Consider the following 14,741-nt stretch of genomic DNA (forward strand, 5'->3'; position numbering starts at 1 on the left):
TGGTGAAGAAAGGTGTTAAACTGCTCTTAATGACCTTTTCTGCTCTCTTGATGCTCTTCAGAAGGCCATGTATGACTACCTACATTTGTAAAGGAACTTCCTAATAAAAATGTTTGTGGCAGTGCAATAGCAGGTCATGTACAGCATTTTTTTAGTTTTTTTATCTCTATCACCGTTGCCTCCCACCACACATACCTTCAGAGAAGGAGGGCAAGAGATTGGCTTTTAACCTAGATGTGCAATGTAGACTAGCGTAAGGTACCTGGTCTTGTTTCGGGCTTAAACCAGCATAAAGCCTGACGGAGACAGGTTGTCTGAACTTCTCAGATCCCTTTCCATTCCTTCCCCTGACAAAGACAGCTTTGCATGTGCTGTATGTCCTTGAAGTTTGAGGAAATGACCAACAGAACAGAAGAGAGATCTTCCACGGATGGAGTTCGTTACAACAGAGTGCAGTGCAAAATGATGAAGAAGCAAATTTCTCAGCCACATCACCTGCAGATCAATGATGCATACACAACTAATCTGTTTTGTTATCAGGAGAATAAATCAATTGATTTGTCTAATAAACTTTGCCCTCCCGACAGCAATGAAAAAGCATGTTCATAAGGTTCAGTTTCGTTTCCTGAGTGATCCCAGGTTTTGTGTGCTTTCTTCATGTTCATTGGTTTCAGTTCTGTTTCTTCGCTGTTAGCTAGACAGAGTATAAAAAGACTGGCTGTGCAGTGCTTCATACACCACCCAAAGGAAAAATGGCTGACCAAAACGTCCGCAATGCTGGTTTTGGCTCCTCCGGTATCAAAGGAGGTTCACTTGCTTCACACTTGATGTCTGAGGAAGCAAAATCTAGTGGGGGAGGCGTGCGTTCTGGAGGGCCTACTGCTACTCTCCAAGAGATGGGTATGAGCAACTTCTTTTTTTCTTTTGTGGTTTTGTGGTTTAGTGGGTGGGGCCAAACAGAATTTTGACCTTGAATATAAGCTTGTCAAGTGATCACTTCCCTCCTACATTCCTGTATCACACTGCAAGACAAAAGATGTGGATATTTAACTGCATGTTATGTCTGGGATGCTAGTAAGGATGTTTTCTGTGTATGTACATATGCATGAGTGTATATATACATAGGTGGCATTCATGAGATTTGGGACAGTGTTTATTTGAAGTTTGCGCTCTCTCTAGGAACCATCAATAATACAGAAAGCCATGCTAGCAGTAAGAAACCATACACTTACGCAAGAACATGATCTGTGTACCTACATTTCATATAAATAATCAGATTTCTTTTACTCTTTACTCATACGCACCCCTACGTATCACACACATAGAGAATGCATAAGAACTTATCCAGACCCTATAACAGAGGGAAATTAGCTGCAGTTCAAGAGCTGAATTCACAAAGGGAATATATACATGTCCTTGCAGCATGTTTCCAAGTACTAAAAATAGTCATGGCTGGCTTTCACACGAGCTAACCCCACAGGTGCTTGCTTGTCTGTTGCATATGCAGAGCAATCCCTGATCTGACAACTCAAAGCAGCTTGGCACTTGTTTAACCCCAGGTCCGGTGGGATTCACGCACAAGGTATTCTGCCTACTAGTCCCACCTGTGGGACCCGATTCATCAGGCACTCTAAGTACTCACAACCCCACAGAAATGAGAGCCCCATGTAATCCTGATTTACCCTGCAGCATGGTAGTTAGCAGGGTGACCTTGGGTAAAGGCTTCAAACCCCTTAGTACCTTAGGGGTCTGGTAGCCACGTCTCCCACACTTCAGGAGTGTGCTCACCAGCAGGCTGTGGACTGTCATGTTGGTCAAGTACTGGCCAACTGCTTTCACGGTAAGCAGCTACAAGTCTACTGAATGATGGAGCTGAGCCTGACTTTTCCAGCCATAAAATGAGAGGTTGGCCAGGTAAGCTGGCCAGGGCCCAGATCTCTGCAATCTTTTAATTAGTAAAAAAAAAAAAAATAGAACTGACTGAAAGGAGGTAAGTTGTTTTTTTAGATGTGGCTTATGTTGCTGCCAGTATTCTTCATAGCATGAGGCTCTTTAGACACTGAAGAAGTAAGTGACATAAGGGTCATTTAGAGAGATGCTGCATGGGACTCCAGTGAGGCATTGTTTGAATTTTACTCCGTATGATTTGATCAGTGACTTTAGGTTACTGATACAGTGCTTATTGAATACTCGGTAGCAAAGAAGTTAAGGGATGGTAGCAGCAGAGGGACAGAATATGAGAGAAAGTCAGGAGAGGGGGAGAACCATGGGAGTAAATAGCAGGAGGAGCTACTTTCAGGCACCCCACTGGATTAGCAGCACAAATCCCAGTCCACAGGCACCACCAGAGAGTTGATCTAATATTATAGCAGAGCAGAGACAATTGCACAATCCTGCCTTCTGCTACAGATAATGGTGGTACAGCATGGCCATAGCCAGTGGTGAACCTTGGTGGTGATGCCCTATACAGATCATGAAGTTGCAATTTTTAAAATAAAAGACTGAACATTTGTGTCCCCTCGTGTTGGGAATATTTAGAAGAGAGAGAGGCAAAGTAAACATTTGATGGTGCCTGATTTTATTCTTGCAATGAAACAGTATCAACTACACCCTTTTATAAAATGCACTGTTTTTGGTAAATATAAATCTGCATGACTTTAGGAAACCTTAGCCGTGCCTGCAGAAAATACTCCAAAAGAGCTTTTATCCATGTGAAAAATACTCTGTCTGTAACATTGCCAAGACAGGTGTGAGCTTTGGCTCCCTGCAGCAGGAGAGCTTGCCACACGTTCTTTGCCTGATTGAGAGCTAAAAGGGTCTGATTTCATTTCCGCAGGTGCTCACTGAAATCTCTCGCTCTTCAAACACATCTTCTTAACCTTTTTATTAAGACTGTAAACCCTCCCCCATGAACAAACATGCATGGGGGAGCGGCTGATTCTGCAGCAGGGCACGAGTATTGTTCAGCATCACTTTACAGAAGATGTTATAACAAGCTCATCACCAAAATATTTGAGCATCCTCCAGGAATGTTTTAAGGGCTGTCACTAACATTTGTCATTGTTAATGTCTTAGTCCTCTCCCACAAAAAGAAGGGTTTGCAATGTAATACTTTGTTTGGGGCTTATTTATAATGAGATGGAGATATACATATGTGTTGGTCACTAGCTACCACAGCTTGCTGTGTTCAAAATCTCGAGGTATGTTTTATGCATAGGTTTATGCTATGGAAAGTGAAGTGAAAGGTATCCACCACCTGTAACAGTAAGTGGTAAAGTCTGCAACAACCCTGAGTTCCTGTAAGAGTTTGTTCCACAGCCCTCAGGCAGCCCCCCGGTAAAACTGCGATTTCAGCAGAGGCAAACTGCATCCAAAGTGGTTTGGAGAAGCAAATTAATCAAAAGTAGTCTTTGTGCAAGAATTGAAGGTTTTCTTTAAGTTCTGGGAATGTTCACCAAACAGTATAAATGCCCTTTCCCCAAGGTGGCACCTAAAAAGCAGCATAGTGATGGAACAAGTCAAGTAATCAGCAGTCTCTTTGCCTTCTAATACATTTTCTAGCCTTGTTTTATTATTATTATTATTGTTGTTGTTGTTTTGTTGTTGTTGTTTTCCCCATTTATTTATTTATTTATTTATTTTTAAAGAACAGTAGATTATAATTATCCTGTGAGGTTCCTTCCGGTCAGGAAAGTGCAGTAACACTTCCTTTGTAACTGTTGTAGGTGCCAGAGGCTCGACACATTCCTCAGGTTTTACCAGCAGCGGGATCTTCAGTGGATCCAGGGCCTCTGACATGATGTCCCAGGAGGCCAAATCTCATGGAGGTGGAGTCCCCAGGGGCGGCACAACTTCCACTGTCCAGTCCATCTGTAAGTGAGAGTCTTCCCAATAAAGATGAAATAACAAATGATTTCTCAGCTTTATTTTACATTTACTAGAGGAAGGGGTGTAAAGAGAAGTTGCTGCATTGCATTTTAAGCAACATTTCTTCTGTTTGTTGCTTTATACTGGGTGGGAAGCAGAAGCTAAGGAATTAGGGGAAATAACTATGCAATAAAGTTGCAAGGATGGAGGTGGATAGCAGAGACAGAAAGCTGAACCACCTAGTCACGGAAAAAAGGTCACTGGAAGTTTAGGTTATTAACTGAGTGTAACACAAACCTTTGGTCTATGTTCTGGGAGTGCTTGTAACTCATGCTTAGATATTCTGTATGTTTCCCTGTACAGCAGCTTTGCTTTACATTGTTCTCATGTGTTTCTTTGTGTTTGTCCTTAGCAATGGGTGGCAAAGGAGGAAGGCACTGAACGGAAAGAAGCATCAGTCTAGAAGTAAGCTCTGCAAGCAGTTCATCCTATGCTGACAGAATCATTTGACATCTTCCCTTCTTTGCTCTGCCTGGTGCTAACATAAAAGGCAAAGCCTTTTTCACATGCACAAATAAAGGTTTTGTTAAAATCATGGATGCTTCTGCAAAATTAATAGGGGTGGGGATGAGGATGGGGATGGGGGCAGGTTCTTCCTTGGTTAAACGGTCTCTGAAGCACAGGCATATGCAAACACAAGCCAGTAAAAGGAAGCTACAGTACTCTGGATTGGAATAAGTCTCACCATCTGAGCCTCTTGCTGTTCCCCACTCGCCTTTCATTCAGATGTGCTCCCACCGCATCATTTCCCCAGATACACACAACATTGTCCACTTCCTAGACATGTTCCCATATACATTCCCCTCTCCTTCCATCTTCCTTCTGTCTTTCTGGCTTCTCATGCTCCCTCCCCCATCTCCTCCTTCCCCCCATATTTCTAATAAGACCACATGACGCAGCCTCTCCTTTTACTTTCTGTAAAATTACAGATTTAGAGATTTCTTCACACAATACTAATCGTTTACATGTTAGCTCTCATATTTAAGAATTTTGAACTGTTTCGTTCGCTGCAAATGAAATGCAGAAACATAATCACACACAGGTTGTGGTGTTGTTTTTTCTGTTTGTTTGGTTGGTTTTTAAGGTCAGATGCCTTGACTTAAATGGTATTTTAGATGTTCACACTCACATGAAATCTTCCTTGCTCATTGCCTGCATGCTGGTTATTTACTGCTAAATTGTTACCCCTGTCATAAAGAACTAACTGCAATATTGGTGTTGAATTATGTAGTAAACAAAGACAAGAAATGAAGAACATGAGGTCCAGATGAAATGAAAAGAAATTTAAGGTATTATGGAGTAAAAAATTAAGTATTCAGGAGTCACAGGTGGCATTTAGACTCAGAGGTCTGTGAGTCTGACTGAGAACCGGGAGGCAGGCTCTCTGGTGTTTCTGTGCAAAGGTGGAACCATCAGTTTGCTGGGATGCATCATCTTCAAGTCTGGGCTGTTACGTGGCTCTACTTGAGCCACCCTACTCTTTCCTCCCAAGGTCTAATGCAGCAACCTGTAACTACTAAAATACATCTCTGCTCTACCAGCAGATCTTTATTCCCTTCTGCACGAGGTAGAGCAAGGTCCATGATTCCCATCCATACACTCCCCCATGTGCAAATGCTGTCAGAGAGCAGCAAGGATCCAGGTGCCCACAAGCAAACTGGCAAGCACCTGTATTAACACTGATGATGCTGAAGTGAGTTGTAACAACGAAACTAATGTAAGGATGAGTAAAAATCAGAAAAAGTCAGGCACATACTTAACTTGTCAGACAAACAATTAATGCTATAGTATCTGGAAAACAACATGCAATCATTTGATGGCAATTAAAGTCTTTGCTTCTTATTTGCCTGTATAACAGCAAGATTTAAAACCAGGATTCAACTTCAGCGTTGGTATTTCTTGACCTCAAGTGCTTTTGGCTTGCTTAAAAAATGCTTATCATTAGTGAAAGCTAACAAAAGATATTCATGCCTAAAAGAAGGAAAAACAACCCAAACCAAGGCAACAATTGTTAATTACATTTCATTTCACTTTTCAGCACTTATGTGATTTTGGCATTACTAATATGCATAATTTTTTCCATCTTTGGACCCTGCCATGTTGAGAGCTCTCCTAGATAGTTCTCCTAAAGCAGGGAGCATCCTCTGTTGCATTTGAATTCCCTCAGCTGCACCAGCTCCAACAGGCCTACAGGAGAACAAAGGTAAATGCTTCCTGAATGCCTCACTCGCAGACCACTTAAGCAAATTCATATGTGCATTATTAGAAAGGAAGTATTTACATTTTTAACAGAATATAATTGAAACAGTCAAATAACAGCAGATATGACAACCTAACTCCCTCACATCTCTCAATCAATCTTCTGCAAAAAACAGACAGAAGGGGAGAGAAAGGAAAAGAGGCAGCAGTGTGTGATTACCAGAGCAATAGCAGTGAAGCAATGCACTGCAGAAAGAACATAGCTCTCTGCACAGAAATCAATTCCTCCCATGGGATGGGGTCGATAGTTGCCTGACAGGACAGTATACAGGCAATTTAATAGCATTTTATCTAAATGAATCTATTCATCCCCCCCCACTGGCCTCACAGTTCATGAGCGGGATCTCTTAGTAAAATAGATTTATTTATTTTTATCATATCACAGGAAAGCATTTATCATGCTGAAGACACTACCACTGTCTATTAAAAATCATTTATCCCTGTTAGTTTCTCATTACCAGCAACTCTTTCCCAACATTGTTATTCTAATTAGTTAACTTATGCACGCGGTCCATAAAAATCACTTTCAGTTAACTCTGGAAATATTTTTCTTACTCAAATACTTTCTAAATTACAGGTCACACTTTCAGGAAAAATAAACTCACAAACCAGGCAGAGTCAGTTGATTCAAAAGAGTGGTGGTATCTGAAATGACATTTTTATGCAAGAAAAATGCATTATTTTTTTTTTGAGCAATACATTATACACAGAGATTGGTTGTCCAGTGTATCTATTTTAATAGCACTTTAATAAATAAAGCTAGGCTGATCTTATCAGTGTGCATCTGTGTGAAGTAAATGGTAATGAATAAGAACCCCTAATAAGCATCATTCCAGGGATGGATCTTTGGCTCTCTGGGAGTTTGGTATTGTGCCCCAAAGGCTCTTGTAAATCCAGCTGCAGTTCTTGCTCATCATTTAGAAGATTAGGGGCTGATAAGCGACAGTCAAGCCTTATTAGGACAGGCTAAGGCAACAGAAAACATTAATTGGGTAATTTAATGCACAAGGAGACAATAAATGCCTGCATTGTGGTTCAGATGCTGTTCCTCTATTGATTTGTTCATGTCTTATTTTGTGGAATTCTCACAAATTCTTAGTGGGCAGAGTGAAAGACAAAGTCTCTAAGTTTAAAAACATGAGACTACTTTTGTTATTTCCTGCAGCTTCTCTTTGCCTCCTGCATTACTAAGGCACCCTTCAGTATCCCTGTCCTTGGCAAGCCAAAGAATGAAAACTGATTCCTTGCCCAAGGACTCCTCAAAGAAAGGAGGGGAGAGAGCCAAGTTATGGCAACTACCTGCACTGAAATTATGTCTTACTATCTCACTTGTGTCATGGTTTCATCTCTTAATGGTAAATTAAAATATCCCCATTCCCGTGGGTCAGACAGGCAAGAGACAGTGCGTGCACACAGCAGGAGCACTGTGACTTTGGGAAGAAGACCAAACTCTCTTTTCCTCCTGGAAATCACTTGACAAATTTCTCTTCTCTTTCACTGTTCTGAGGAGATGAAGAAATAGTTGCTGGGCTTGTCTTCCTCTGGAAGTAAGGAAGATGAGAGGAAGCTCCTAACTTGGGTATTTCTTCCCTGTCTAGTGCCAGAATTAATCCACTCACTTGTGGAGTCACACAATTCACTCAGTGGTGGATTTTAGTGTCTCAAAATACAGTCATTTACATATATTTCTCAGCCATATACCAGCTTCTTATTTGGATCCCATTTTAAAATTTCCTTCCCTGCTACCTCTTTCACACAACTGAACAGGAGGGAAGAGTTTCTCAGAGTGGAAGAAGTTCAAGATGAGAAGGGGAGATTTCCCTTTACTTAGCTGACTGAGGCACTCATATCCTCTCAACTTCTGACACTGTAACTTGGAAGATTGGCAGTGATAATTCATGAACACTTTATTTTAATATTTTACATTTGAGTCAATTTGAATATTGAAATGCAGTTTTAAGGCAGGCATGCAGCATTATTTTCAAACTGCACATTCCGTTCTGTTTGACAGCATTTGGTCTCACTTATTGTAGCTCAATTCCAGGTTCAGGTGCAGCTTTTGTCTCCTTGCTTTCCAAGGCCCCCAGCCACAGCCTCTCCCTTCCACCCGTCAGCTTGGTGATGTTTCTACTGAGAGTGATGTTCCTGGCAGTCGTGGCACTGGCTGGAAGTCTCTCTCCTTGGCAGAGCACCCCTCCACTTCAAACTTCTTCCGAACTGACCCATTTCAAGTTGGTGTTGTCTTCACACTTCCCCATATTTAAGGAAGGAGGTAGCCCTTCTCACATTTACCGTATGATGTGGTGCTGCACAGTGCAGGTCCCTAAACTCATGGATGCCGTGGTAGAAGAGGCAGGGTCCACCTACAACCCAACATGACATCCCGTCCACCACCATGTTAACCAGTGCTCCAATGCACTCCTTGCATCTTCGCAAGGACTTGACCCAATCACAACAGCCTGAGACTATCCACCATAGCAAAAATACTTATTTCTTCTTGCACTCAACTTGGCAGGACAGCCAGTGGCAGACCTATTCTGCTGGACATAGTGCAAGGATAAGTCAAGGCAGACCTCCGCATCTCAGAAGATCTGAAAATCTACCTGGAGTCAGACCAACAAATTCCTTTCAATCAGCAACTGGGTACTCAGTAGCTGGGTCAAGCAGATTAACCCAGATTAACCCCAGATCTACCCTGGAGCAGACACCCCCATGTTCTTTCTGTGAGCTTTCATTCTGCTGAATTTCTGAGCATTGTAACCTTAACAAAAAACAACAAAATTGTGCAGGCTGCCCACAACAGTCCATTTCCTTAGGGCCTCATATATTAAAGAGACACAATTAATAATTTTATTTAAACACACAGTAATTCAAAAGATTGCAAGTACAGTCCCTTATGAAAATATTCATCATTCATGATTATACTAATTAACTTAAAAGAGTTCCCCATCTTTCACTCTATCACTTTTGGGGAATAAAATGAACACTTAAATATAATCCAGTTTAGTGCTCACATAATACAAGGAACATTTTATCTCAGCTATCTTATTTTCACCTGGGGATTCTTTTTTTAAATGCCTGGTTGTGAATGTGAAAATAAATAAATAAATAGATTTCCCTTGATGTCATAAAATTTCATAGAAAATATTGTCTCTAAGGAAAAAATAGTGCATTCTACAAAAGCAGTTCTTAAAATTCAGATGTTGCTCTCCGCAGTCTTTTACAATTGGAATTTCCACCCAGCCAAGATTTTTACTGGCCAGTTTTAAGCTAGCTCTGCAATTTATGTTTATACATAAACAGCCCTGATTTTAATTGCTATCAACTTCTTATACTTGATAGATGGTCTTAAACATTTTTTGTCTCTGGAGACTATTTACTTTGCCAAGTATTGACACACTTTCAAGATTTATACTTCTCTAAGGAACGAAGTTTACAATAAAATGTAATGTATTCCGTGGCTGTGAATGGTAATGTTACTGAACAATCCGAAGATATTTCACAACTGATAGTTATTTCCCTTTTGCACCCAGCCCTGTGCTGTTTTAGTTCTGCTATAGACTTAGGGTTTTAAGGAAAACTAAAATGCCTAATTTGCCAAATATAATGTTTCAGAGATCCAATATTACTTAATTTACGTTTCCTTCCACAAGAGACATTATCAGACTCATGACTGCACTTCAGTTTTTCCCAATAATTACTATTAAAGGGTAAGTCTGGTGGAAGGGGTTTGCTCAGTTATGGGACAGGAGTAACCCGTTGCTTTACAAAGGTCAAACCAAATTTCACACCACAGTCAGGAATAAGCAAAGGCGTGAAGCACAATGTCAAGCTTACAAGTGGTTGCTAATTATTAGACAAACATAACTCAGTAGATTGAAGAAAGTCATACCTGCATCAAAACATTGGGATCCAGTGTGCTGGTAACATCATGGGCCACAGTGCTTAGACAAACCCAGAGGTCAAGGAAGGGTTTTATATAAAAATACATAAAATTGTACCATTCCCATGCAACGCCTGTTGCACTGCTGCAGAAGTAGCATTGTCAATAGCTCTGCCAAATCAGCTGAAAAGACCTCCATCACCAAAAATATTCATAGATGTGACTTTAGTGACAGAGAACAGCTCCCAGCCTTCTAGGAATATGCTTTTAAGGGAGAAACTTTCATTTTTCTTTCTTTCTTTTCTTTTCTTTTCTTTTTTTCTTTTTTTTTTTTTTTTTAAGTCATTTCAGCTTTTCAGTGTAGCTTTCCATATTTATCTGTTTTGCAAATAGGTAATTAACTGTCACACAGGTGTTTTGCAGAGAAAAGGAAAGACAGCTCTCGGTTGCTCTCTTTTTATCTTACTGTTACCATATCTCAAAGATTAGAAGGCACCGAAGCAATAAAAGGAGAGACATGCCCCACATGTTCCTTGGCCTGCTCTTCCTCACTGACCGGGAAATGGAAAGGATGTGATGCAAGAGGGTCTGTAATTTCCCTGGGGTAGCTGATGGACAAGAGTAATGGCTGTCAAGCTTTAAACTTAAATACCCCAGCGTCTGCTCGTTGTGAGACTACAATTCCAGATTACTTGGCATTTGCCATTGAGATGGAGGAGATATTCCCTGCAATTTCTGTAAGAAACACTAAAAAATCCTAGTAATAAACTATTTTGTCAAAGTAATAATTTATATAATTACCCGTTGGGAATCCTTGTCCTGGCCATCCTCCCTCTCCAACATGTTTTATAAGGATTTTGCTAGATAAAATAATGCAGTTTCAACTGCAGACAGATTAAAAACTGAACAAAGCAACAGAACAGCAGTATAAAGAGAAAAGAAATGAGCAGTTGCTTAAATCTGTAAATAACCAGAAACAGACTCAACCAATGAGAATAATCAGAAAGAAAAAAAAAAAAAAAAAGAGAGACCAAAACCAAAAATATTTTTGCAGATTTCATCCCTGTAGGAGCAAGCAATAGAAGTGGACAACTAACTAAGGTGACATGCTAAAAAACATGTAAACACTTAAGCATTTATATACAAATATTTGAGAAGTTCTTCATATTCTGTCAGCATGAAGTTTTTTACTTGTGTCTGGTAGTTTGTGTTGCAAAGATCTTTTGCATTAAGCCTAGTGAATTTCTAACAAAAATTTTATTAGGACGTAAATTACCTCTAGAAAACTATTTCAAGATATAGAAATAATAATTCTTCTGTAGTGCAATTTATTTATTTCTTCTGACCCAAGGGTATAAATCGGACAGGAATTTGCACCAGTCCAATGGAGGACTTATAAAAGACAGTGAATGAGATCATTCATTTCTGATTATTTGTGTTTATTTTATCTTTAGCATAAATAGCTTATGAAAACAGTCTGTTAGATGGCTGGTGCTTTTCTGATGAATTTTAAATTACGTATGGAATATTCTTAAGATGTGAGACACTGAAAATATAAATATGTTATTAATTTGGTTCTTCTTCCCTCCTATGCTTAAAAAATGGTATACACACAAAGAGGTAAATAGCATTATGATTTTCAGATAGTCTGTTTTTAAACTGTTGATTTGGAAAATGTGAGATTAATAGCACTCAAAACAACTAAACATAATAGGATTACAATTTAATATTAACTAAGTGTTTCTTGGGGGGGTCTGCTGTAGCAGTGCCTCATTGCTGGGATGCACCAGAGTAATTAGTCTGCAGTGGCATACAGTGGTGATACATGATAACTGCAGTTTTTTCTTGCTACAGTGAGGGTTTTCCATCCACAGGTAACTGGTTTTTATTTGTGATACCAGTCATAAACTGGCACAGAGTGAGTTTGCTTTTGCTGTAAGGTGGTTAGGGAGACACCAGTTCTCAAAGGACACCATGCTGGTCCAAATGTGCTAGCAAAGGTTTGCTTGCTTTTCTTCCACATAGCAGAATTATGAAAAATATCTGGTTTCATGTCTGCTATACTGCAGGACTGGCTATATTGCAGTCTCTTTAGGAGAGCTGTTGTAGCCAAGGGTGGTCAGGGTGAATGGGTACTGCGCTGGCCAGAGTGAGGTTTAGATTAGATACAAGGAAGAGATTCTTCACTCAGAAGGTGGTGAGGCACTGGCACAGGCTGCCCAGAGCAGCTGTTAATGCTCCATCCCAGGAGGTGTTCAAGGCCAGGCTGGATGGGGCTTTGGGCAACCTGGTCTGGTGGGAGGTGTCCCTGCCCATGGCCGGGGGTTGGAACTGGGTGGGCTTTAAGGTCCTGTCCAGCCCAAACCATTCTGTGATTCTGTGATTCTATTATTCCATGTTTTTGCTTTAAGTTTGCAGGCAGTTGTTGGTGTATGTTAGCGTTCCCTGCAGCCTGACCAAACCATGCCACACCTGAAATACCAGTCACAGGTAATCAGGGCAGTAAAGTGAAGGTTGTGGATATTTCACTCCTACTTTGAGCAATTTGTAACAGAAATATTAAGGCTAGAATGACTGGAGTGCAAGTGGAAATCTTTATGCATAAAGGAAAACCAGAACAAGAGGGCAAAGACCACAAGACCAGCTTTTATTTATAAACAGGGCACAGACATCAGCAGGCAAGCTCATAATTGTTGAAGAAGGTGGTGATGGCATCCAGAGCAAAAGGCCACGCTTCAATATGGCCAACATAGAGCCGGCTTGTCAGCAGGAGGTCCTGACGCAATCTGGGGAGGATGGCGAAAAGGAACTTGGTACCTGGCAGTGCTCTTCCTGCTCGCCCAACATACAAATATATATCTTCAGAACTGTTCGAGAGGAGATATCTCAATAATCTCGGTTTTCAGGATGTCCCCACAAAGCACAAAGGTTAAGAATCTGATGTACAGAAGTGGCAGTCAAGGACTGACTCCCACAGAAAGTCAGTAAGATGAAAATGCCTAATGTTTGTGCATTTTAAAATCTGCCTTTCAGGTAACGTGGAGTTTTGAACCAACATCTGCATTTTGATTAGAAAGTTCTGTTCACCTAAAAAATTCAGGTCCACAGAGGATCCCATGTAGTGCATCCTCCTAAAAGTTGTGTTATGCTCACTAATAATCCCTCCCATGCCTCCGTTATGTTCAGCTGTTCAGATTTCTAGCTATTTTTACATGCTAATTTTGACTCCTCTGCTTGCTAGGGTCTTTATACTAGATAAAGTATACTAGTATAGTATACTAGTCTTTATACTAGTCTTTATACTAGATAAAGTATACTAGTATACTTTATACTAGTATAAAGATGGTCTTTATACTAGTAGGAAAAGGGTTAATGAAGGAAAAAAGGTAATGACTCAAAGAGGGAAGGTCTATAACAAATGTATTGATATAATATATAGAAGATAAAAAATAAGAATTAGGGTCGTCAGCAATTTCTCAATTTCAATATCTTTCTAGTTCAATGAACCCCATTAGATCAGTATGTGGGAGACTACACTCGCAGTACCCCTCTGTTGTTGTTTTCATTATTATTATTATTATTATTATTATTATTTATTTATTTATTTATTTATTTATTGTTATCCCTAGGGAGTTACAGAAGCTCAAAATATAACTTTTAAGTCACTCACATGACAAAGCTCACTGATTATTCGCACCCCTCTCCCCTCTGCTAACCCACTGAAGTCCATAGATAATCCCTGTCAAGATCAAACACCAACAATATGAAGTAGAGAAGAGTTGAAAGGGAAGGTAGGATTCACGTTTATGAAGGAAAAAGCAATGGCAATGAATCTCTGGACTGAAAAAAAAAAAAAAAATCACAAGGAGCAGCTGTAAGCTTCTCTGTCTGAGAAGGTAAAGAGGACACAGCTGTCCACCTCCAACCTCTGGATATCATCTCCCACTCAAAGTGGGACTCTTGCTCACACATATAGAGCATGTCAACTTTGTACAGGTGAGTCTTGAAACCCTTGAAGGATGGGGGTATCCTGAGACGCTTTCATGCATTGCCACTGATTTCAACAGAATTTGGAAGTCTAAACACATACAAAAATCTGTGTGTCAAACATAAGGTTAAACAGTTCTTCCACTAGTGGTAAAAAAGGTCACTGCTCTTTGAACCCCTGATAATTAAACTTAATCTGTATTACAAGGGTATCTTGTGTTGCTTATTTTGTGCAGGCTAGCTTATACCTTCTTCCCAGTGTGAGCAGTATAATCTTCTGTAGGTGCTCCTGTGCATCTGTCTTGTCCCTCATAAGCAACTGAAGAATAGTGAGAGGAGAACATCCACTGCAGGCTTATTGTGTGTAACGGTGTATCTGCAGTGCATAAATGTGTTTAAATGGATCCCTTCTTACGATATTTGCAAAAGCTAGCAAGCAAGCAGTCATTCACTTCCTATGGAGACAAGTTTAGCCCACCCAGGAGTTGCTTTTGAACACTGCTACTGATCGTTACCTGTAGTGAGCCAGCTAGCAAAAGTATTAAACATTAATGTATTTCAGTTGTGCCTATCGACGGTGCATTTTAAATAGACTCTGCTATACTCTCCCAGTGGAAAGATTTATTTTACTTTAAGAATATATAGGACTGTGCTTTCAGTACTTTTTCTTTGTTTAACAAGAAGC

At 40.2% G+C, this 14,741-nt stretch overlaps 1 protein-coding gene across 1 annotated transcript; it reads left to right on the top strand.

Annotated features, from left to right (window-relative positions):
- Positions 1–690: 690 nt before the first annotated feature.
- Positions 691–4,462, top strand: LOC121065711 (interferon alpha-inducible protein 27-like protein 2B). Its single transcript, XM_040548698.1, has 3 exons — positions 691–900; positions 3,726–3,872; positions 4,280–4,462. Exons 1-3 carry the CDS (start codon positions 753–755, stop codon positions 4,306–4,308), a joined length of 324 nt encoding a protein of 107 aa, XP_040404632.1. The 5' UTR covers positions 691–752; the 3' UTR covers positions 4,309–4,462.
- Positions 4,463–14,741: the final 10,279 nt, after the last annotated feature.

This window comes from Cygnus olor, chromosome 2, assembly GCF_009769625.2.
Source record: "Cygnus olor isolate bCygOlo1 chromosome 2, bCygOlo1.pri.v2, whole genome shotgun sequence".
In the NCBI taxonomy this organism is placed as follows: Eukaryota; Metazoa; Chordata; class Aves; order Anseriformes; family Anatidae; genus Cygnus; species Cygnus olor.